Source organism: Chenopodium quinoa, unplaced genomic scaffold (genome assembly GCF_001683475.1).
Source record: "Chenopodium quinoa cultivar QQ74 unplaced genomic scaffold, ASM168347v1, whole genome shotgun sequence".
In the NCBI taxonomy this organism is placed as follows: domain Eukaryota; kingdom Viridiplantae; phylum Streptophyta; class Magnoliopsida; order Caryophyllales; family Amaranthaceae; genus Chenopodium; species Chenopodium quinoa.
In genome coordinates, this window is record NW_018744501.1 from 510,664 (window position 1) to 535,595 (window position 24,932).

At 37.1% G+C, this 24,932-nt stretch overlaps 1 protein-coding gene across 1 annotated transcript; it reads left to right on the forward strand.

Annotated features, from left to right (window-relative positions):
• The first annotated feature begins 19,404 nt into the window (after positions 1-19,404).
• On the forward strand, positions 19,405-20,883 carry LOC110697898 (glycosyltransferase-like protein gnt15). Its single transcript, XM_021875302.1, has 3 exons — positions 19,405-19,650; positions 19,801-20,331; positions 20,404-20,883. Exons 1-3 carry the CDS (start codon positions 19,405-19,407, stop codon positions 20,881-20,883), a joined length of 1,257 nt encoding a protein of 418 aa, XP_021730994.1.
• The last annotated feature ends 4,049 nt before the right edge of the window (positions 20,884-24,932 follow it).

Here is a 24,932-nt window from a genome sequence, read left to right on the forward strand (position 1 = left end):
TTTTGCTCATGGCGTCCGCTGCAAAAACAAATAGCAAAGTTAATAAAAGTCATAACAAGAAATGCATGGAACAACAGAGTATTCGACAGGCCGGCTACCTCTTGAGCACCGACTGCTGAGGCCACAGGCGGCCAAAAAGTACTCGTCGTAGAGCCATTTGAAGCTCGGGACGCAGTGCAGGGGTACTTGCTCTCGTACCCCTGAAGTAGAGTTCACCTTCGACTCTACTTTAAAGAGTCCTTTTTCTAAGATCTCTTTCTTAGCCTTGGGGGGAACAGGCGGCATGTTGCGGCCGCCTGCAAGAAGGGGCGGATTCCTGTTCCACCTGTTGAAGCGCTTGTTCAGCTCTGTGTCTGAACTCTCAATGATAAGGAAGGTGCTCCGCCAGTCCTTCCATTTGTTTGCTTTACCTCTCGTCATGAGGTAGCCCCTGTGGCTCGTCAATTGATACCAGCCGGTACCGCCTGCCTTAGGGGTCCGGCTGAGGTAGTTCATGCGGGCGAAAGCCTCGAAGTTTGGCTCCACCCCGTGCAGTTCGCACCCGGCCACATAGCCGAGTACGTTGACCCAGGAGTTCGGGGCTAACTGCCATAACCCCAACTCAACCCATCCAAGATCCGCTGAACAGCCGGATGTAGTGGGAAGCGCAGCCCAGCCTTGATGGCCGCCTCGTAGCAGCCAAAGCAGGCGCCATCATAACTGGTACCAGCCGGCCAGACGACTGTGTCTTCTGGATCCGGCACGAACACTAAAAACCTGGGGCCCATTGTGTGGTTTGCGATAAAGCTCTCCACTTTCTCTTGCATGGCCGTGATCCGGCCTCGAGGTACCGTGCAGTAGTAGGGGTATTTTGCTCTCGGTGAGAGGCGGATGGCTCCGCCCAATCGTCCCCCTTCCCAACTGCGTGAGAAAGCCTCGCCTCTTGTAGGCGACTGTTTTTCTCTTTTGTGTCCAGGGAAGCATGGCCAGAAGAGCTAGACTCGGAATCGTCCTCTGACGAGTCCGAAGAGGACGACTCTTCCCCTCTCCCGGAGGGGCCCGCCTCCTCTCCTTTAAAAGGAGCAGGAGAGAATGTAGAATTGTCAACTGTAAAATGGGAAGGGGTCACTTTGACTCCTCCCTCAGAACTGCCGGCTTTCAAGCCGCTTTGTTTCACTTCCACATCTGGCGCCTGGTCAGATGTTTCACTAATCGACACCCTGTAGGAGGAGCCGTCTGAGTTTGAGATCCTGGCAGTCTTTTTTGTTCTGGCCATCATGCTCTGCATAGACACAGATACAGTCGGACTTTGTCTAAAGGGCAAAGATGGGTCCAGAAAAGGGCAGGCGGCACTCCTAGTCCTAGATTCAGCCGTCACCGGTGACCGGCTGATCACTAACCTAGGTCGTGTCGTGTGCTTCCGTGGTGCCATTTCAAAAAAGAATAAAGTAAAGAGAAAATTAAGAGTAAGAGAACCGACGGTTACCTGAACGAGTGACGATTGATGAAGTTCTGAAAATCCTTTGCAGTCGGCTTGTCAGAGCAGGCGGTAGGCAGAAACGGTCCAAAATGTCAGAGCAAGTTCAGGGGTCCGAATGTTCTCTCACAAAGTTTTCAAGTGTGAAAATGACCGAAGTCAACACTCCTTTATATAGGCGAAGTGAGAAGGCGAAGGGTCACTTCCAGAATTCAAAATTTTGGCGGGAGAATCTCTCGGCCTCTCGCCGAGTGACACTTGTAGCAGGTCGTCGCCTGTTACAGGGAGATACATGTCATAGGTAACACGTGACCAGTCACATGCCACCTGTGAGGGGCAAATGATTAGGGGATTTTTCCACCACTAATCACCATCTGACAAGTGGACCAATCAGGTTCCGCCATGTGTCCGTCACATGGGCCAATAGGAGCCTGCCACGTGTCAAGCAATGATCCGTCCACCATGGACCAATTACGACACGACACGTGTCCTTCCCATGACACCTGGGATAACCGGTCACCTAGGCCCAACTCCCGAGGGAAGCCCAATCAGCCCAAGGTTAACCTAAACCTAGATTGACACGTTTCCCAAGGTTATAAATACCTCCCTTAATCCTCATTAAGGGAAAGAACACGCTAAAAAACAGATTACACACATTAAACACTCTCACCTAGAGAGACCCAATCACTTTAATTTCCGCATTAATTACTCCTTAATCAAGTACTAACTTGACCGTCGGAGGCGGATCTCCAATCATCCGGAGCATCCGTTTGTTTTGCAGGTACAGGCGTCCGGTTCCAGTCTTGGAATTGTAACTCTCCCGCAGGACATCAGAAAACCCCGAAACAAGTACCTTTCACGTCTTTAATTGAAGAGTGCGGTAAAGAGTTGAAGAGTCACGCGAATTTTCCTTAAGCCTTGACCATATTCCTAACCTCTCCCAAATGTTTTAATCTAAAATCATTCATTTCGTGTCCAATTCATAAAAACGTCCAAACTAGATTATTTTGATCCATAATCTCAGTCCAATTATTTCTTAGTTGGATGGGGTTTGAAAATATCTTTCTAACGATATATTATAAGCCCAAATCCGATTTAAAACGAAGAAGTTATGGCCAAAATACTAAACCGAGCCTAGGTCCACCTTAGCTACGACGCAATGATTGTATGGAGTCCAAATATCGTATTTAGGCCTTATATGATTATATTCCTAATCCTAAATTAGTTAGAAACTTCTAGAATCTTCTAGAAGGTTCTAATCTATCCTTCTTGAAAAGATAAAGATCAAAGAAGTTCGAGATTGAATAAAACTTCTCGTAAAATAATCCTTGTTCTATTCGAATACGAAGACGTTCGGATATCTTCTGCAAATATAATTCCATTAGAAATCGAACTCCGTACGGCTTTAATATCTTTTAGAACCAGCGCGCAATGCCAAGACCATCGCACAGCGACAACCTGACACGACGCGATAGCAACCAGTGCGACAATTCTGTTGCGTCGCGTCAAAGTTGCTCTATTTTATTTAGAACTTCTGGTCTTTTTTGATCTTCTAGAATCTATTTTTTCTTTATAAATAGAGATTGGTTTCTCCGTTTTCAAATCAACAATCAACAAGCTTCAACCCCCATAACCTTGAGCAACAATCATCGATAATTAGCCTCGAAAATCCCATCATCCCAGAATTCTCTAGAGTTCTTAAAAATCAATGATCTTAGCCTAAACACCCCAAATCAGTCACAATACCTCCTTTGCGAGACCCGAATACTGCAAGCCATACTCGACGTTGCCTTTGACCTCGACGTGAAAGGTTGATAGTTATGAGGGTTTGGTCCCAAATCTATATTTGAATTCATATTTGAATGATTTAAATTTCTTGAAGTTTACTAACGTGTGTATTGTTTTAATAGCAAGAAGGTTGAGGCATCAAAGTGAATAAATCAATCACCCTTATTATTATTCTTTGATTTTGGAATAGAAATTATGTTTACAATGTTATATTAATTCCTAGTACCATGTTTAGGATGTTATGATTTCTAGTATCATGTTTAGGATAACACTTTGATTTTTTTATTAGTGACATGCTAGGATTTGTTATCAATTCGCTTAGTACCATGCCTAGGATCTAACTGCTAACGATGTTTTGATGATGATGATTGTTACATTGGTCATATGTTGCTTGATTATTCATGATTTATTGTTATTGCTTGATCACACCCCTTTTTGCAGGTTTAAAGGGAATTCGTACTTGAAATCACGCCTAATAAGATAATTAATAATTTGATTTAGACTAATATGATTTTAATTCAAGTGATCACCAATATTAGATTTGATTGTGCATTAGTAATCAACTAACATAGATTAAACAAGTTTAGGGTTAATTTGATGTATGTATGTTGATCTAAAAGCGCGCATGAATATCAAAAGAATTAAGTAGAGGCCTATTTAGGGCGGGTTTGGCTTCTCTTAGGTCAAAGTCGTACCATCATCCCTGAACATCCAGTCATGGTTCCGGACCACTATGGAGTTAGCAATCTCTATGATTGTGAATGGGGTGTAACTTTCACACCCGTGAACGGTTTACAAGTTCCTAAAACTTGTTGGTGACTCTTTTTCTCTAGCTTCTTTTCCTTGGAGCGCTGCCATGTTTAAAAACATGACCCACATGTGGGTAGAAAGATTCCCTACACTTTTGTATTTATTCTTTCGAATCAATATGGGCAATCCCGGATCATGCAGTCCATCACTCACTTAGCATTCATGTTTTTCAGGCACGGTACCAAGCACTCAATGAGAGACGCAATTAGAGACGTGTTCATATCAAAGCATTGGAACACTTTCCCTTAGACATCGTTTTATTTTTACTTTTATTTTTTCCTTTTTTCTTTTTAACTTGCTTTTGAATCTTACACAAATTTCACACCTTCCCATCCCAAGGTTTGCTGTATGTGGGTTGAATAAATAGAGGTTGATCGTTATAAAGAGGCTCAAAATGGTTAGACGAGGCTCAAAATGGTTAATGGAAGAATAAAATATGTGTTTGAATAATTCACGGGGAGATAAAGAGGTTGCAAAGGATGCCTCGAATCATTGGTATACCTTGTGTTTGGTTCGGCGATTTTTTTTTTTTTAAATGAAAAGTGATATGATCGAGATGTAAAAGAAAAATTGCTCATTTTATTAATGGAAAAAGGTGAACAAACACATAGAAACTTCGAAATGGGAAACTTATGCTAAACATAATATGGGGAATGAAATGAATAAAAAAGAAAAAAATCATGAAATCTTGCATGAAGGACTCGTCGTGCGCCTTGTCTTCATTACTTCTTGCCGCCTGGGGGGACAAGAAGTTTGTTGGCATCAACTAAATCTTGAATAGTATCCTTCAAATTCCAGCATTGCTCGGTTATGTGGCCCATTCCTTGACAGAACTTGCAGTGGGCATTGGGATTCCACTTGGCACTCCTTTCTTTAGGTTTTGGCTCTGAGAATGGTCCGATAGGTGTAATCAAGCCTTGACCGTAAAGGAGATCAGATTAATGGCGGCATCATAATTCATTCCCAAATGAGTGTAAGTTCTCCTTTTCTTTGGCAAGGGAGCATCAAGAGCTAACACTTCATTAAGATCGTACTGGCTTACATTGTTGGTTGTATATATTTTCAGGCTTAGAAGATGAAAAATAAGGAATTTGAGATGTTGCATGTACTTGTGAGTCAAATTTTGGTTAAAGAGACGAACCATCTCCTTTTCCTTTGGTGGCTTAACCATTTTTGCATCTGTTTCTCTCCATCTACTCAGGTAGGCAGTGAACCCTTCGTTTTCTTTGTACTTAAGGATAGAGAGCTCACGTGCAGAAGTTTTGGTTTGAATGTTACACTTATAGCAGTTCATGAATCTCTAATTGACACATTCTAAGTTGCAATGTACTTGGAATCTAGAGAATAGAACTACTATTGGCAAGCATGCTCTAAAGAAAGAGAAAAAACTGTAGGGAAGAGTGCTACCTCTATTCCTTTGAGAGCCATGGTTGCAGATAAAGCCTTCAAATGGAACATTGGGTTGTCAGTAGGCTTGAACTTTGGTATGTCAGAAGTGGAGAACTTTTCAGGAATCTTCTCCTTCACAGTTAATGCGGTGGATGCTTGTTCTATGTAGGTGACTTCAATTCTTCTGTCATCTTGCTCACCTTCTCTCTCAGTTTCTGGACCGATTCAATAGACACATTATTTTCTTCTATGGCCTTGACCTTCGTGGAAAGGCCTTGCATCATGGTTGTGAGCGCATTAATGGACTTTTGAATGTTCTCAATATCTTCTTTAGTGGCCATTGAAATAAATTGAAAGTAATTCAAAGGTGATAGTTGATGTAGAGATGGTGGAGTTTTCTTTAAACGCCACTTAGGTCTAAGAGGTGGTTGTAGTTGTGAACCGAGTCTTACTAATCGACCCTTGCTCCTTGACCAAGTACTGTGAAATCAAACAAATTCACTTCATGGTTTGACTCACTGCTCAAAATAGAAAAATAAAAAAAAAGGAAATAAACGACAAAATTTTGAAAACAGGTAAGGAAAAAAAAAACTCCACTCATTTTTTATTTTGACGGAAAAGATGACACATGCATGAACCTAGTATACGATCATAAACGACATGGTGAACGACTCGAGTCGAAAATAAAGTGTGTCTACTATACTTGACTCGTGAGTGATTAAGTGATATTATAATACCCGTGGTATTATCGCTTGGCTAGACATGTAAATGGTATAAAAATGACTGACTCGAGGACCAAGATAGCACGGAAGACTAAAACATGACTGACTGCTCTTCCCCTAGGTATCGTGCCACGATACAACTGGCGTGGCACGGAAATCGGTTCCAGGGTCTGTTTTGTGTGATTTTCAAGTTTTTCGTCAATTTTAGTGTTCGCACTAATTACTAAGTGAGTACGGTTTGTTGGCGTTCGTTAGTCATAAATCAAACAAAGTAAACCAACATCATCGACAAAGAACGATTGGTAAGGTTAGGATTAAAACAATCAAAGACACACACAGGGCAAATAGTCACAATAATGCAATGAAGTTCTCAACCTAAGGTCAAGTTCTATGTTCCACTATGGTCAAGTTTACTTGGGTTTCAAAAGGGTACCATGGTTAAGAGTTTGGACGCGTTAGCAAAGCAGCCTCCCTTGAGGGTGTATGCCAACAGGCGGCTTCGCAAGTTCGTGATGAAATCGAACTCGACTCCATGGTTTGGGTGGATTTAAAAACTCAGATGAACCCTTATTGTCATGGTTAGGATAACGTCATGAACGAAGGAAGCTAATTACGAGAAAAAAGCAGAACACTGGAGTGTTTTTAGCAGTACCGTGCCACGGTACATATTGTCGTGCCACGGTGCGTTGTGCCATACCACGGTGCTCTGTGCTGTGCCACGACAAATTTGTCATTGCGCGGTACTGATAAAAACATAACAGTGCCTTTATTATTTCGACCGCGTCCAGGTTATTCGATTTTTCCTACGAGGCGAACCTATATACGACGTTAAAACGTCAATGCATATGCAAAAATGCCAAATTAATCACAGGAATACAATTCAAGAATCTTTCAAGTCTCATCCTCTCATCTTAATTAAATACCGATCATTCAAATCGATAAATAACAAAGAATCCTCCCCAGTGGGGTCGCTTAATTGTAGGCGTCATTCGAAGCGTGCCTACTTAAGCATGTGTAAATATGCCTGGAAATCATAGGAAGTGGGAATTGACATAATACGATTAGGGACAAAGCAAAGTAGGGAGCCGCCAACAAGTTTTTAAGGAACTTGTAAACTGTTTACGAATCATTTAAGGCAACCCTGAATAAGGAACAACGATAGGCAACAAAAATTGACCCGTGAAGGTTACACCCCATTCATAATCCATGAGATTACTATCTCCATATGGTTCAGAATCACGAAAGGAGAATCAGGGATGATGGTACGAAGTGAGTCATAGAGTCACATTCGCCCGTATTAGCCTCTACTCGATTCTTAATGTGAAAAGTATTTCCTGCAATCTCAAAGGCACACAAATAAAGATTCAATTTGCTCCAAACTAAATTAAGCTAAATTGGTTGAATATTACACATAATTCTAAATATTAGTGATCACTTGATTAAACAACAAGATTAAAAAGGAACCTAAGCCGGTCGTCCAAATTATCTTATTAGTCATGATTTTCAATTACATATTCCCTTTAAACATGCAATATGGTGATCAACAATAACAGTATGGTAAACATAACATTGGAAGCAATTTGACCATAATAACCACGATTAATATATGACAAACGTGATAAAAAAAAATCATTAGAAATATAATAGGAACAAAAGGAACATGATTCCTTACTTTGATTGCGTTTGCTTGCAACTACAAAACAATAAACACGTTAGTAACTTCAAAGAAAATAAATAATAAAATGTAAATTAAATCAAATTAAAGTAAAGTTGATTTGGGGCCAAACCCTCAAACACTTCTACCTTTCACGCCTTGGCTTAAGTATGGAACTTCGAGTAAAGTACAGACTCTGGGGAGTGCTTAGGGGATGAATTATAAGAATAGGAAAGGCAAGTATTTAGGTTAGAGAATAAGACAGAAAGAGTGTATGAATTGGTGCCTCGAGACTGTGAAATCAACCTCGTATTTATAGAAGAAATGTGAGGGGTGCAGTCCGGAACCCTAGAAATGAGGCGCCGCAGAAGAATAAAGCATCGCGGCACTACATTTATGTTGTTGCACGGTAGCTGTATCGTAGCTCGACAGTCAATTTTATCATTTCTGAAGGTCAAAACGCGTAAAAAGATACAACCGGGTCAAAGAAATTGTCGTGGCACGGCAATGTCTGTCGTGGCACGGCAGCTGGCCTTTCTGAAAATTGCTTTAAATTTTGTTTTTATCTTATTTTTAAATAAGGCATGTGACAATTAGGCGTCGTTTCAGCTATTCCGGACTCATTTTAGGTTTAGGGCTTTATAATATTTATTAATCAGGCTCAATTAATAAATAAATGAAATGGATTAAAATAGTTTGGGCTAAAATGGGGATTAGACAATGCTTGACTAAATACTTGGACTGAAAATGTGGACTGATTTGAAACTGTGTTTGATTGAAAAAGGATTTTAAGCACTCCCACGATTAAATACTCGACCTGACCAATAATGGTGGTGAAAGGTTGTTCATCATCAGGTTTGGTTTTGGGGAGACATTTTTGGATGTCTACAACATCAAGTGGCAATAACATCAGTGAAATGGCTCTAGACTTACACATCTTCAAGCGAGTAACGGAAAAAAAAGAGTGAAAAGTACATCTTCCTCGGATAAAACTCCAGTTAAGTAAGATGGTAATGTAAATAAAGGAATGAAGGCATTAAAGCCAACCTTGCTACTCTAGGATATTGCCATGATTTTCTTTAAAAGCTCATGGCTCCTCTTGTAGAATGACTTAGCGCCAGTATCGACATGAAATGGTTTAGTTGTCTATACTATCATGCACTCCTACCAAATATGAAGCAGTTCACATGATCCAATAGCAATATGAGTGCGAATGTAGGAGATACATGGAAGGGAATTTTTCCATAGGTCTCCAGCTTAAGGAAACTCAAAATTCTCCTATCACCCCTTTTAGGATGAAATTTGTCAAGCCGTTTGAACCAACCCCTGGCTGCCAAAACTTGAACCCAACTCTTAATTGGATTTTGGCTTAATATCCAATTTCCACTAGAGTTTAGGTCATTAAAGGCAGCAGGCCAAAGTGAACCTTTACCTAGAATGCACTTGGTTAACTTCGCATAAACTACCTTTATGGATGTCTCTTCTAATTCATTGCTTGAAAGATCCAAGGAAAATGCTGGGCCAATTAAGGTTGTACCTTTAGGGATGCTAGGTTTTGAGTTGGAAGAGGATATGTGCCAGAGGATGTTAGATATGAAATACTAGGGATATTCTTCAATTAATTCACGCAATTCAAGAGCCTTAATTGGACAACCTTTATTTCTGAATGTCTTTAATACTGCTTTTTGTAGGAAAACTGTCATGGCTCTTACAATTAGAATTTGGGAAAGATTTGAAGAGAGAAAGAAAAGAAAATCAGAGATTGAATAGTGAAGTGATTGTTTAAACAAAAAGGTCCTCATATGATTTTATCATTTAATCCCAGCCGTTGGAAGGGGTTGCTAAAAATCTCGTTTGGAGTTTTGTTCAAACACAAAATTATTTAAAAAGGGACTAACGCATTGACTGAAACAAATTGGAATCAATTCCCAAACCCGAATGACGCGTTTAGAGTTTTTTCTAATTCACAATCCCAATTTCAAGCGATAATAAGATAAAATTACAATTATGCCCTGCGATAGATTTATCAAGTAACATAATTGATAAAACCAGGAGTTAAAATTCCAAACTAGAGTTATAATTAATGACTTCATCGGTTAAAATTTGTAGAAGCCCAAACAACATTTATGTCAGGTCTATAAATATAGACCTAAGTCATAGTCATTTCTCTCTGAAAATACGTAAAGACTTTCCTCTCCTTAAAAAACTCTCGCTCTATAGAAAGCTTTAAAGTTTTTTTTATCAAAACAATTCGCTGTCAAATAACCCTTTAATATCTTAATGGAAAACATAAACACAAACATTATTGAGCCCCATCTGAGGGAGCCAAGATGGATAAAAGTTAATGAAAGACTTTTAAAGATGCCTCTTGAGCAAAAAATGAAAGAGAGATGCTATGAAGCGATGAAGCGCCAAGAGTACGAGAAGTAGTGTGAGGAAAGGAGAAAATTATGAACTCCAGAGGAAGAAACAGAGTATCAAAGAAAACAGAGAGTCATGCTTGGAGTAGGATATGGTGCTCTAAACCATGGTCCAAAAAAGGATGAAGATGCAGAGCTAATAAGGAGGGAATAAATTCTCCATTGCTAGAGGGGAGATGATGTTGTCGCTAAAAGAAGGCGAACAAAGAAGGCTAGGAATTTACCCCGAGGAAGCTTAGAAGGAAAAGATGCCTAGATGAAAGGGATGATCTTGAAAAAGCAGATTCAGACAACTATGAACCTACTAGTCATAGAGGTAGGGAAGACTAAGATCTAGGGTTCTTAAGTTATCCCTCTATAGAGGTAAATAGTGTTCATTACCTATAAGTCAAATATCTTATCTTATTTTAGGATATTAAAGGGTTGCCCCTATAATTACTGGTTATACTTTGATAACCTTGCTAACACAACACAATAAACAATTAAAGAAGTTATCTTTGAAGAAGCTAGACAAGAGTGAATTACAAAAGAAATGAACACATTAACATTAACAAAAGATGAAAATGATTTTCACTAATTATAGGATAATGCCAGGGGTACAATTAGACTATAAAAAGGAAGAATTACCTCCATATTCATACAATTGGAACAATCGAACAATCTTTAATACATTCTTAGTAATCCTAAAATGTCGCTTGGTTACTAAGCCAAGGTAAAACTAAGAAAGCCCTAATAAAGAAAGCTTAAAGAAAGTGAAATGTTATTGTTGATTGATTCGTTGATGTCCGTTTTTCTGAGATTCTTCCTCTATTTATAGGCAAAGGTCTCTTGAAAATTTGTCCATGTCTTCTTTCAACTGCTAGACAGTTTTTCTTCTTGGCGCGAACAAGCTCTTTTGAATTTACCTCTACCTGGCCAAAAGCCACATCTTTCCCTAATTGTGGGCTGCTTAATTGTGCTCGATATTGCAACTGTTATCCATTTAGGATATTTGTAAATATAGAACTGGACTCTTTAATGTTAACATGTTGAATCACCCTACATCAAGTCAAGCTTTGGTCAACTTCCCTTAAAAAGTCAAAGTCAATAAAAGTCAACAAAATTTTAAATTTGGTTGTAACGCCCTCTTTTGATTTTTTGTTAAGTACCCAAACATGATGCTTTAACATGTTCTTAGTTTAATCTTATAAGCTAAGTGTCACAAAAGTTTTATTACCATATCTTAACTATCTAAAAATTCTAATTTAGTCTCGAAAAGTCTTATAAAACTTTCTTAATCAACGATAAATATTTTGGTTAAATCAGACTTGTGATCCTTGCTTTAATTCAAAATTTCCTACTCAAATATATTATTATTGGACCAACCAAAATTAATATATGGGTAATTATTGATCTTTAATCTGGATTAACCAAGTTAAACGATAGTAATATATATGGCAGTTTTATTGAAAATACATTTTTAATACTCCACATTTTTATAATATTTTATATATATAATTTATAATATTTTATATATATAATTATTTATATTATTTATAAACAAAAATGATTTATTTCATTTTAAATGAATTAATTATTTAAATATAAGATAATTGTGTATAAAATAATATGAGTTATTAAAGGAGGCAATAAAGTATTTTCAATTGGGTCAACACCAATTAAATTGTTGGAATAACTTGTTGGGATTCAAAGTGTTTTTAAAAGCCCAAGAAGTTGGCCTCAAAGGAAAATTCAAGGATTAGTATTGGTAGTTTTGTATATAAGTGTTTTTGTTTTTAAAAGTAGGATATAAATACCCAAAACCCAAAGAATTTCACACTCAAGAGTCAAATTGTCAGATTTTAGTATTTTACAAAACCCTAAATTTTTCCTCTTATTTTCTCTCTCCTTTTTCCTCCCCTTTTCTCCTCTCTTTCCTACGCCTCTTCCTCCTCTCTCTCACGCACCACCGGCGACCACCGGCAGCCCAATCGTGCGCCACCTCTCTCTCTCTTTCCTCCTTGCAGTTTGGTAAAAGAACAAAAAAAACTCTTTTCTCCTAATTCAATTTCTAGCTTGTTTTGTAATTCAAAGCATGATTTTGATTATATTTTGATATTGATTTTGGGTAGTTGATGTTGTTAATTTATTCTTATAATTTTCAGATTTTAATTTAATTAAAACCCCCAATTTACAAACCCTAGAATTTGGGAACTTAATGTTTATGATTAGAGTTTGATTCTAGGTTGTTGTGGTTGTTAAATTAATGATTAGAACATGTTTTTAATGAGTTTAAAGCCCTCAATTAATGCTGGAATTTAATTATACACACTACTTTTTAATTATTATGTTAGGATTTGATTACCCATAAAAGGGAAAAGGTTATTAATGATTTAATTATGATTTCCTAGTCTATTAGGGATGTTTTCTATTGATTAAGTATGCTAGAATTTTATTTAAGTCGTGAAAACTAAGTCTTTTTGAAAGAATTTTAAGTACCCACTTAAAGAAAAGGTTTTGAGGCTATTAAATTGGGTTAATTAGTGAGGTTTATGGTATATTATAGTTGCTTGAAATTTGTGAGAATGGTGGATTATTAATTATAATTATGTATTTTTATTTGTAGGAAGCTTCGAGCTAGGTGATTTCTAGTGTGTGTGGCCAAGTTTAGCCGCTATTCAAGGTACGTATGCGCATAAAAATATTTGTGTATGCGTAGTATCATGCTTGGATTGTAAGGTATGTTTCAAGTGATGGATTAGTAGCATGTTTGGTTGATTATATGCTTGAATTGGATGTTGGTAGATCATGAACTATTGTGCAAGCATGTGAACATGTTATTTGAGGCATGATACAAGTTGAATGTGTATGAATCATGGAAGTATGTTTTATTTTCGAGTATCAATGAAGCATGAATTTAATAAGTCTTGCTTGTGTATGTTTAAAAGAGCTAAAATTATAATTATTGAGCATGGTTCATGGTTTTATTTCTCACCCATTCATTATTGGAGTTGAGTCAAGAAGTTAGTTTAATTATTTACTCACTCATTTAAGTTGAGATTGAGTCAAGGAAGTTTATTAGTGCATCTTATGCACCAAGTTAGTAAAAGTGCAATTTTGTGTACAAAACTAGGCAAGGAACCTTAATTAAAATAAATAGTATGTGCTCACAAACTAATTTGTAACACCCTACAAATTCCTTTCCTTCAAAATACCTATTTTGCCCTTTTTAAAATACGGATTAGGAAATTCTAAGACATTACCGCCACCGTGAAAACGGCTAAGGCAATCATCAAAGACACACAGCGGAAGACTTGTTTTAAAAACCATTCAAAACCAGTCAACTTTAAAAGTCAAACCAAACGAAAGTAAAGTTAAACCAAAGTCAAACGAAGTTAACCTACAACTTGGAACCATTGTAGGCCCTTTTCAAACCCAAACGAATAATAAAAACCTTTGCATTAGTCTCACAAGCAATTATATAATAATCAAGCAAATAAAACACATCATATTCTTATGGAAACTAAACAGGATTCGCTCTACACTCATGCCCATCGTGAAAATGCTCCATCACCTAAAAAGCTTCTCTCTACGTCCCCACTACTGTGTCGTGGTAGGGCCAAGATAAAGACAAGGCTAACAAACATACAATACACAATCAGCAATGCTGAGTACATAAGCGTAAATGATTCACACTAACATGCTTACATCCTAGCATCACACAACTTACCTTGTTGCACCTGTTTACAAGCATACAACACACATTTCATTCAATAGACATTTCCATTGCTTATTTAATTTTGATTGCGCATCGAACGGGTTTCCCCCTAATCTGCCCCAATAAAGGGGTACTAACATGGGAGCTAATCGTGCCAGTATAAAAGAACCACTCGTAAGTGGCGAAATTCCTACGCATAATAATAAAAAGAAAAATACAGTGTCTGGTACTCACAGTAGAAGTTATGGTCAAATATAAAGTCGCATAACTCCCTTATATTGATACTCAAGGTATAAACGTTCCAAGAGTTTTGGTGCATAACCTCTTTCACTTTATGTTATTTACATATTTTAGACTCGGTGATAACTCTCAAATCATAAAACAACCAACATACATAATTCATTCAAGTAATCAAACATACCAATTTAATTCTTGAATAATTAGTGACCACATTTAATTTAATGTTAAACCCTTTTTAAACTATCACGGCATTAAATAACACCTTAAGCGCATAATGCACCATAAATCCTATCCCTCGATGTTTGGAGCACCTTAACTGCACTTAGGCTCCAAAATATAAATTAATCCTCGTGTACATAGACACTTACATAGCTCATTTCTCATGCTTATAGCATCAATAAAAATTATATGAACCATAATAAAATTCCCTTTTTATATTCCAAACCAAATTAAACATTTAGTTTAATTAAGCATGCTCTTGGTCATGCCAATAATAAAAGTGTGGTCCATATTCAACATGCCAACATAATTAATTCTAATCCATAATTCCCTTCAAACAATTCATGCTTTACAATTCAATCACCAAAATCCATCTAACTAATAATTCCAACCAATACCTATCATGATACTAACTTGGAATTAATTAAACAAATTCTAGCATGCTTCTGCACACTTAAATAATTGCCAAGTACGCGAACGTACCTCAAATATGATCTCAAAATCGCCACAACTACACAAAATCACTCACTTGGAAGTCTCCTACAACCCAAAATTACAAAGAGACATTATTACCCGTTCATAATAAATTTCCAGCAATATATACACTCTTTAAAACACTTTTTAACCTTCTAAAACATGCTGAAAATTAATTAAAACCACCTACTTTATTCCCAATTAATAAATAATTAAAATACCTTCAAGAAAACTTAATTCTAGCCTCTACTTAAAAATTCCAACATAATAAAAACTCTTAAACTTGTTGTAATTTAGTTTTAAAACATTAATTTCAATAGTTTTAATCAAACACAATCAAATTCCATCAATAAACATCAATTTAGAAACCTAGGTTTAACCATTTGGAGCTTTTTAATTCAAAAACCAAATCTGAAAATTATATACATATTAATCATTATTAAAACATCATAAAATCATCACACACACACACCCAAAATCAATAATTAATCAAAGCTAGATTGAATTAAATACAAAAGGAGAAGTTTTTTTTTTAAACACAACCACACGCATGCAAAGAGGGAGGGGAAAGTGGCCGATGCGCCACCTCCTGCGGCTGCTGCTACTACTACCACTCCGTGCTGGCGGTGGCCGGCTGTGGTGGTGGTGGCAGCCGACCACCGGTAGTGGTGGTGGTGTGCGTGTGAGGTGAGTGAAGAGGAAGGAGGAAAGAAAAATAAGAGGAGAGAGAAAGAGAGTTTACCTTTGGGTATTTTTCACCTTGGACAAAGTTTAATTTGCTCATAAGATGGGTATTTATACTCTGTCTCAAAACCCTCCTAACTTAATTTTCTTTCTACCCTTAATAATTCCTACTCCCATTCTAATTAGCATTTGACTTTCTTTAAAACTCCATTGACTTTAAAACTTCCTTATTAAAAATTAAATACGCCCCAAAGTTTTTAAATGATATAATGAAATATTTCCAAAACAAATAAATAAATAATCATGGATGTTTAATTAAAATTAACCTTTTTAAATTATTAAAATACCATAAATAATTCATTTCGAATTATATATATACTTCATAAAATAATATTTTAAATTAATATACGTATAAATATACGGGGTATTACAGTCTACCCCCCTTAAAAAAAGTTTCATCCTGAAACTTGGGTAACGAAAAATCAAATTTCATACTCAAATGAGTAAGAAAATACCAACTTTAAAAATCTTTTCCTCACTTTGTGTAGTATTGTTGTACTCTTTTGACATACTTTTACCTTTAATGTCTCCTTAAAACCAAAAGTACTCGAAATAATTGTTAAAAATGTGCAAAAAGCACTAAAATTACTTAAAATGTAGGGAAAAAGCGCCAAATTTTACTGCATTCTACCCCCCTTAAAGAAATCGAGTTACGTCCCCGTGACTCAACATACCTCAAATAACTCAGGGTATTTCTTTTTCATCTTATCCTCAGCTTCCCAAGTTGCTTCCTCATATTCTTGGTTAGGCCATAACACCTTAACAATCTTAACTTCCTTATTGCGTGTACTATGCACTTTACTGTCAATAATCTTGACAGGTCTCTCCTCACAAGTTAAGCTTTGATCTAACTCAATTGTTTCAGGTTGTAGCACATGTGACTTATTAGGTATATACCTTCTTAATTGAGACACATGGAATACATCATTCACCTTGCTTAGCTCCATAGGTAAGGCCAACCTATAAGCTACTTTGCCTATCCTCTGCAATATCTCATATGGACCAATGTACTTCGGGCTAAGTTTTCCTTTCTTCCCAAATCTCATGACACCTTTCATTGGTGATACTTTCAACAATACTTAGTCACCAACTTCAAACTCTTCTTCCCTACGCTTCAAATCTACATAACTCTTTTGACGGTCATGTGCTACTTGAATCTCCTTCACTTGGTTAACTGTATCTTCAATCATTTGAGGCCCTAAGATCATTGTTTCACTTATGTCGTTCCAACACACAGGGTTACGACACTTCCTTCTTTATAATGCCTCAAATGGAGCCATACCAATGCTCGCATGGTAACTATTATTATAAGAAAACTCAATTAAGTCCAAGATATCTTCCCATACCCCTTGGAAGTCTATGACACAAGCTCTCAGCATATCTTCCAAGGTTTGAATAGTTCTCTCAGTTTGTCCATCTATGGCAGGGTGAAATGTTGTACTCATCTTTAGTGTTGTACCAAAGTTTCCTGAACACTCTTCCAGAACTTTGAAAGAAACCTATAATCTCTGTCAGACACAATATCTTTTGGAACTCGATGTAACCTCACATTATTCTTGATGTAAGCTTTTGCAAGTTGCTCCATCTTCCAGGCCTCCTTCATTGGAACGAACACTGCGGATTTGGTAAGTCTATCCACCACGACCCAAATGGTATCATTTCCACTCTTTGACCTTAGGAGGCAAGTACGTCACAAAGTCCATTGAAATACAATCCCACTTCCATCCAAGGAATTCTAATGATTGCACGGTTCCTTGAGGTCTCTTGTGCTCTATTTTCACCTTTTGACAGATTAAACACTTTGCTACAAATTCCACAACTTCATTCTTCATTCTAGGACACCAATACACCTTTTTCAAGTCCTTATATAACTTATCCCCTCCAGGGTGCACTGTGTATGGTGTATTGTGCCCCTCCTCCATCAATTTCTTCTTTAGTTCCTCACATTTTTGTGGTACACACCATCTACCCTTGTACCTTAAACTTCCATCTTCGTGAATTTTCAAATCTGTAGCTTTTCCTTGCTTTAGTTTCTCACGAATCCTATCCAACTTTACATCACCTTCTTAGTTTACCACAAAAAAATAAAAATCAAAAATAAAAAAAATCAAAAAAATCAAAAAATTGTTTTTTACAACCAAAACTTCTAAAACTTTTATTTTACCACCAAAAAAATTCTAAAAATTGTTTTTTACCACCTACCGTAAGGAACCCGTTAAATCTAGTGGATTAAAAGAATTCTTCGATTTTCGTGCGCAAAACATGTTCTTCATAGGTTTTGAGGGGTCCGACTTTTTTTTTTATTTCGGGCAACTAATTTTCGAAAACAAAGGTCGATTTTAAAAATTATGTGTGCAGGTATGCGAAGGAATTAAGGTATGTAATTATGTGTTAATTGCATTTGGAATCATGTGGTGAGATTGGGTAGGAAAGAAAGGGCATATAGGCTAGAATTGTGTGTCTTCCTATGTGTATATTTTATTTATGCAAGGTGTTTAAGCATGTTGTATAATGATATGTATTTAAGTGAAAGCATGTTTTTGTGAATTAATACAAAATTAAATGATTGAACATCAAACTTAAATTTTTGTAAGAAACTGTATACTTGAGTTTGAAAAAGAATTTTCTTTATTGAGTCATGACCCAAAATACCTTGCAGGATGTTTGAATTACCTAGTAGATTCACTGACATGGGCACTTTAGCAAAGAAAGACTATGAGCATGTTTGGGATTATATTCGCAGGATACGTTTTTACTGTTCTTATAGATCTGATGTGTTTGGATAGCGTCATCTTGACCAACTTGACTATGTCTCTACCATGATTGTTCATTGCTTACATACTTACCCTCCCTATGAAGCTATTAAGAGTCTCTTTCGTAATTTTCATTTGCCTAATGGTGTTGCTATTGTACCAAATATAAAGACTCTAATGGTCAGTGGGGAGCAGATTGGAGATACTTATACCGTTATATTTCTCACAAAGAATTTATCTATCTTAACCCTCAATACGCTGCTTATCCTCCACCTTACCATAACTTTGATAATCATCAAGTTCCTCAACAAAATGCTTCACAAGCTCCACAACAAAATGCACTTTATTATTCTTCAGAAAACTATGATTCTATGTATAAGTCATAACCTGAGAAAACTTATGAGAGTCAAGGGGAGCCAATGGAGCAAGATAATGAGTCAAGAGACACCTCATGCAGAGTAGTTCCTAATCCAAATCCTCCAAGCCCTCCAAAAATTATTAGTATAGAATCTGACGAGTCTTACGAATCCTCCAAGCCCTCCAGTAATTATTAGTATAGAATCTGACGAGTCTTACGAAGACCCTAATGAAGAAATGGATCCCGAAGAAGATGATGATGATGGCAATGATGGTGATGATGGGAGTGATCCTGAGTATAATCCAAAGAAGTACAAGGAGATAAAAGACAAGATTGACAATGTCAACATTTGAAGATTTTATACTAACTTTCCCTTAGAGTTTTGAGCATTTATTTCATTCTTTATTTATAGTTGCAGTTTAATAAAGTATAGCATATGAGTAATAAGTAGTAAAGCTACATTTGGGATATTCCAAACATTTCTTTTCATTATTGCAATAAAATACCATTTATTCTTTTCTTATTCATTTCAATCATCAACCAAGCCTATCAAGTGCCATTTCTTACTTTTATTTATGTTAATGGTACCAAGGAAAATGACTCAAAATGTTTTCGTGATGTGCTTATTTAAGTGAAATGGTTGCGTGAAAACCAATCAAATGTTTTGAATTATTAGTAGGATGGTAGGGAGAAACAACAATAACATTGATCTAAATGAAGTAGTAAGGCAACTAGCTACTGTAGCTCAACAGTTAGATGAAAGGAATAACAATAACAATACAAACCCTGCTGGTGAGTTGTTTAAGAAGATATCCCAAAGCAAACCTCCTACATACCAGGGAGAACCTGACCCAACTATCCTTGAAAACTGGCTAAGAGAGTTTGATAAGTTGTTTGTGGCAGTAGTATGTCCTAATGAGTCCAAAGTGAGAAGTGTAGCTTACTACTTAAGGGGTGAAGCAGATTTGTGGTGGTAGCAAAATGAGAAAACTGTGAGAGCATAACCTAAATTTGGATGGAATGTGTTCAAGGAGAGAGTAAGGGATAAGTTCTACCCAATGTTCTTGTAAAAGCAGAAAGCTGATGAATTCCTGGAACTTAAGATAGGGAGTATGTCAGTGACAGAGTATTACACTAAGTTCATCGAGCTGTCAAGGTTTGCTGAAGATACCGTGACTACTGATAGGCAGAAATCTAGAAGGTTTGAGAGGGGATTGCCTCTTTCTCTCCAAGGCAAGTTGTCAGGGAAAGTGTTTGATAGCTTTGATGAGTTATATGGTAGGGCAGTGCATTTACATGCGTTGGAGTTGAAGGAAAAGGCTGATTTGGAAGCTAGGGAGAAAAGAAAGGAGCCTATGACTAGTTCTGTACCATCTAGGAACCAGAATAACTTTAAGAAGCAAAAGTTTAATCACCACCAAGGTAATAAATTCCAGAACAATAGGAACAACCAAGGTGGGCACAACTTTCCTAGGGGAAATAGGAACCAATCTGGAGATCGTAATCAAAGGATATATTATTGCAAGAGATGTTCTAACAATCACCCGGGAACAGACTATGAGGGTAACTTAGTCACTTTTAACCTGTGTAACAAGCAAGGACACAAGGCATACGACTGTTTCTCTAAGAATAAAGGGGGTCAAGGAAACAATCAGTTTAAGGGTAATGGACAGAACTAGAACCAGAAGAAAGGAGGTCAAGGTAGCAATGGGAATCAAGTGAACAAGGGGGCGCAGTTTCAGAGTAGGAATAAGAATACCAATGGTGGGAACACACAAGTCAAGGGTGGAACACCAGGGAAGTTTAATGTGATAGGTTTGCGTGAGGCTGAAGCAGCGAGAGATGTCATTTCTGGTACATTATCTACAGACTCGGTTCTTGTTAAAGTTTTATTTGATTCTGGTGCAACATATTCATTCATTTCTAAGGCTATAATCCCAAAATTGTTGCATTGTCCAAAAACTGTAGATGACATAGATATTCCTATAGAACTTCTAATCGGGGGTGTAGTCCATTGTACTAGGATCTATAAGGATGTTCCTATAAAGATTAAGGGGAAGGAATTTATGTCCAACCTGATTGAATTTGAACTAGGAGACCTTGATATAATTCTGGGGATGGATTGGTTATGTCGCTTTAATGCTGAGATTCGATGTTAGTCACAAAAAATCCGCTTGAAAACGGCTCGGGGAGAGCTCGTAACCCATTAGAGGCATGGAAAACCCAGGCACACTAAGATCATTTATGTGATGAAGTTGGCAAAGTATATGAAGAAAGAGAATCCAATTAATTTCTATAGTGCGAGAAACTTGGAGTATGAGGAACCATCTAAACCTGAGGATATTGAAGTAGTGAATGAATTTTTAGATGTGTTTCCAAAAGAGATTTTGACAAGGGTAGAAACTAGGTCGTTAAACTAGCTCACCTATGTCAACTAAATTTTTAATCAAACCTACTCCTAGTATAGGGGCAAGTCCAAGTCGAACCACGAGGAATGGGGGTCTATCACTATAGTCTTGTGTTAAGCTACTTCGAAGCGAGTGTATCAGTATATTGTGAATAACTAATCAAGCAAAACAAGTAATAGAGAAAGAATCCATCACAAAAATGCTAGGGATTAAGTTCCACATATAATCATGATTGAGGTGCCAAATTGGGGGTAAATTGAAGTAATAAGTGTTGCAAGGACTAATGGTATTTGCAATTAAAGAGTTCAAAAGGCTACCTAGACTAATTGTCAAGCTAGGTTTCCGCTATGAATGACAAACTAGTAGAATCACAATTCAAATAAATTGAAAATTGACAATCTCAAATCAAGTGGTCATGTCATCAAGATCATCAATGCAATCAAGTATAGAAATCTAGGTTGATCAATCCTATCAAACTAAACACATGCACAAATCCATCAATCAATTTAATCACAACCATCTATAGATCAAAATACCCAAATTAGCAACAATCTATCAATCATACATGCTTCCCCAACACCCTAGCTAAGAAATCTACTCACTACTCATTATGAATTGAAGAAACAAAACAAAGCTAATCATCATCATCATAATTGCAAATGTAATAAAAAAAATTAATCAATTAAGCTAATCAAGTTCAAAAAAGCAAAATCAAATTGAAATTTTATCAACATCAAAATTTAAATGCAAATATTAAAAGAAATAAGAAAAAGAAATCTTACAAACTTGAAGATCAAAAGAGAATTAAACTTGGATTAGATTGAATTAAAGATCAAATGTTGAAATCTACACTTTCTCTCTCTAGTTTCTCTCTCTAATTAGCCTAACTAATCTCTTTCTAAAAATGCTAAAAATGAAGTCTACCCAAAATAGAAGGTCCGTACATATTTAAAGTTATAAGAGAAAATAGAAGAAAAATAAGCAAAACCGCAAAACAGGGCTGCTCGGGCATACTGATCTGCTCGGCCGAGCAAATGACTATGCCCGAGAATACCCTCTTTTGGCTCGGGTAGTGCTTGGCCAAGCAGATGTTGTTTGCCCGAGTTGCTACTTGCGCGCGGCAGATGCTTGGTGCGGAAGGATTCTTGGGCATGACGAGCCACTCGGCCGAGCATCCTTTGTATGCCCAACACAAAAGCAAATCATCTTCTCCAATTCTTAGGCATGCATTCTTTACCCAAGCAACCTTGCATTGACTTCTAACTTGGTTTGCTTGCTCTATAACTTCCCGGACTTAATTTTGTTGACTTCCAAATCTCGTGTTGGGCTTCCTCCTCAACATTTGAACCTCGAAAAATCCCGACACACCTATAAAACGAATCAAACCAAACGAAAAGCGAGAGAATATCAAAGGAATGCATAAAAAGGATAATAAAACCGATAAAAACATGCATTTTTCTAGACTAACACACAAGCACGCAAAGAAAGCATTATTACCTAAAAACACGACATAAAAATCTAAAAATGAGCATAAAACTACAAAGAAAACTACCCTATGAGTGCCATAAATGACACTCAACAGATTTCGGGTATGCCACCAAAAAGAGCCATAGATTTCACTATAGACTTAGTACCTAGAACAGCACCTATCTCTAAGGCACCATATAGGATGGCACCTGCAGAGATTAGTGAGCTAAAAGGACAATTACAGGATTTTTTGGAGAAGGGGTACATAAGACCAAGTGTGTCACCAAGGGGAGCTCCTGTATTGTTTATGAAGAAGAAGGATGGTAGCATGAGGCTATGTATCGATTATAGGGAGTTGAACAAGGTAACCATAAAGAACAAATACCCTTTGCCTAGGATAGATGACTTGTTTGATTAGTTAAAAGTTGTGCTAGTATTTTCTAAGATTGATTTGAGGTCTGGATATCATCAACTACGAATTACGGAAGAGGACATTCCGAAAATGGCATTTAGGACGAGGTATGGACACTATGAGTTTACAGTAATGCCTTTTGGGTTGACAAATGAACCTGCAATATTTATGCACTTGATAAATAGAGTGTTTCAACCTTTACTAGACCAATTTGTTGTAGTGTTTATTGATCATATTTTTGTTTATTCAAGGAATAAAGAGGACCACGCAGAGCATTTAAGATCAATGTTAGCTACTTTAAGGATTAACCAGTTGTATGCCAAATTCTCGAAGTGTGAGTTTTGGTTGGAGAAGGTAGCATTTTTGGGGCATTTCATATCTAAGGAAGGAGTGGAAGTAGACCCTGCAAAGATTGAAGCTGTGAAGGGGTGGCCAACACCTAAGAATGTGTAGGATATTCAAAGTTTCCTAGGCCTAGCTGGATATTACTGGCGATTTGTGAAGGACTTTTCAAAGATAGGTAGACCTATGACTTCGTTGATGAAGAAGGAATCTAAGTTCATATGAAGTGATAAGTGTGAGGAAGCGTTTCAAACCTTGAAAAAGAGCTTAACAACAGCACCAGTGTTAACCTTACCTGATGGGAGTGGTTCGTATGATGTGTATAGTGATGCATCTAAGAATGGACTTAGATGTGTTTTGATGCAACATGGGAAGGTGATTGCTTATGCATCGAGACAATTGAAGAAACATGAATTTAACTACCCTACTCATGATCTAGAACTTGTAGCAATAGTGTTTGCGTTAAAAATATGGAGGCATTATTTGTATGGAGTGAAATATAGGATATTTAACGATCATAATAGTTTGAAGTATCTTTTCACGCAATCAACATTGAACATGAGGCAACGTAGGTGGTTAGAATTCTTCAATGACTATGACTTAAACATCAATACCACGAGGGTAAAGCGAATGTAGTCGCAGATGCTTTGAGTCATAAAGCAACTCATGGGGTGAACGCTTTAGTTGTGGCAGATGAGATTTGTAGAGAAACGAGTAAGTTGAACCTTGAGGTTGTACAACATGGAACATTGGAAGGAATACTAAATAATTTGAGTGTCCAACCAACGATATTTGATGAGATTAAGGATAACCAAGTAGGGGATGTGAAATTAGAACGCATAAGGGAGAAGATCAAGAAAGGGAAGGCGACTGATTTCAAAATCTATGATGATGGAAGTATACGATTTAAGGGGTGATGGTGTGTGCCACGAAAGTGTGAGAAATTAAAGGAGAAGTTGATGGAAGAAGGACATAATACACCATATTTATGAGGAGATAAGCTTTATACGGATTTGAAAAAGGTGTATTGGTGGCATGGAATGAAGTAAGAAGTGGCAGAGTTTGTAGCTAAATGCCTAACCTTTCAAAAGGTTAAGATATAGCACAAAAGACCACAAGGAACAGTGCAACCACTCGAAATCCGAGCATGGAAGTGGGATTGCATCTTGATGGATTTTGTCACTAGTTTACCTAAGTCAAAGACTGGAAATGATATCATCTGGGTTGTGGTGGATAGACTTACCAAATCGGCAGTGTTTATATCAATGAAAGAGACTTGGAAATTAGAACAACTTGCAAAGGCTTACATCAAAAATGTTGTGAGACTACATGAAGTTCTAAGGATAACATTTCAGATAGAGATTCTATGTTTCTTTCGAAATTCTGGAAAAGTGTGCAGGAGAACTTTGGTACGACACTGAAGATGAGTACAACATTCCACCCTACAACGGATGGACAATTTGAAAGAATGATCTAAACCTTGGAAGATATGTTAAGGTCATGTGTTTTAGATTACCAAGGAGGATGGGAAGATAGCTTAGACTTGGTAGAATTCTCTTAAAACAATAGTTACCATGCA

What these genes read in the sequence shown, in the direction of transcription:
- LOC110697898 (XM_021875302.1), top strand. Translation starts at nt 19,405, where the DNA reads ATGGTAGGGAGAAACAACAATAACATTGATCTAAATGAAGTAGTAAGG. An exon ending in TATGTCCTAATGAGTCCAAA is followed by an intron (nt 19,651 to 19,800) that starts GTGAGAAGTGTA and finishes TTGTAAAAGCAG; the next exon opens with AAAGCTGATGAATTCCTGGA. An exon ending in GTAACAAGCAAGGACACAAG is followed by an intron (nt 20,332 to 20,403) that starts GCATACGACTGT and finishes GGACAGAACTAG; the next exon opens with AACCAGAAGAAAGGAGGTCA.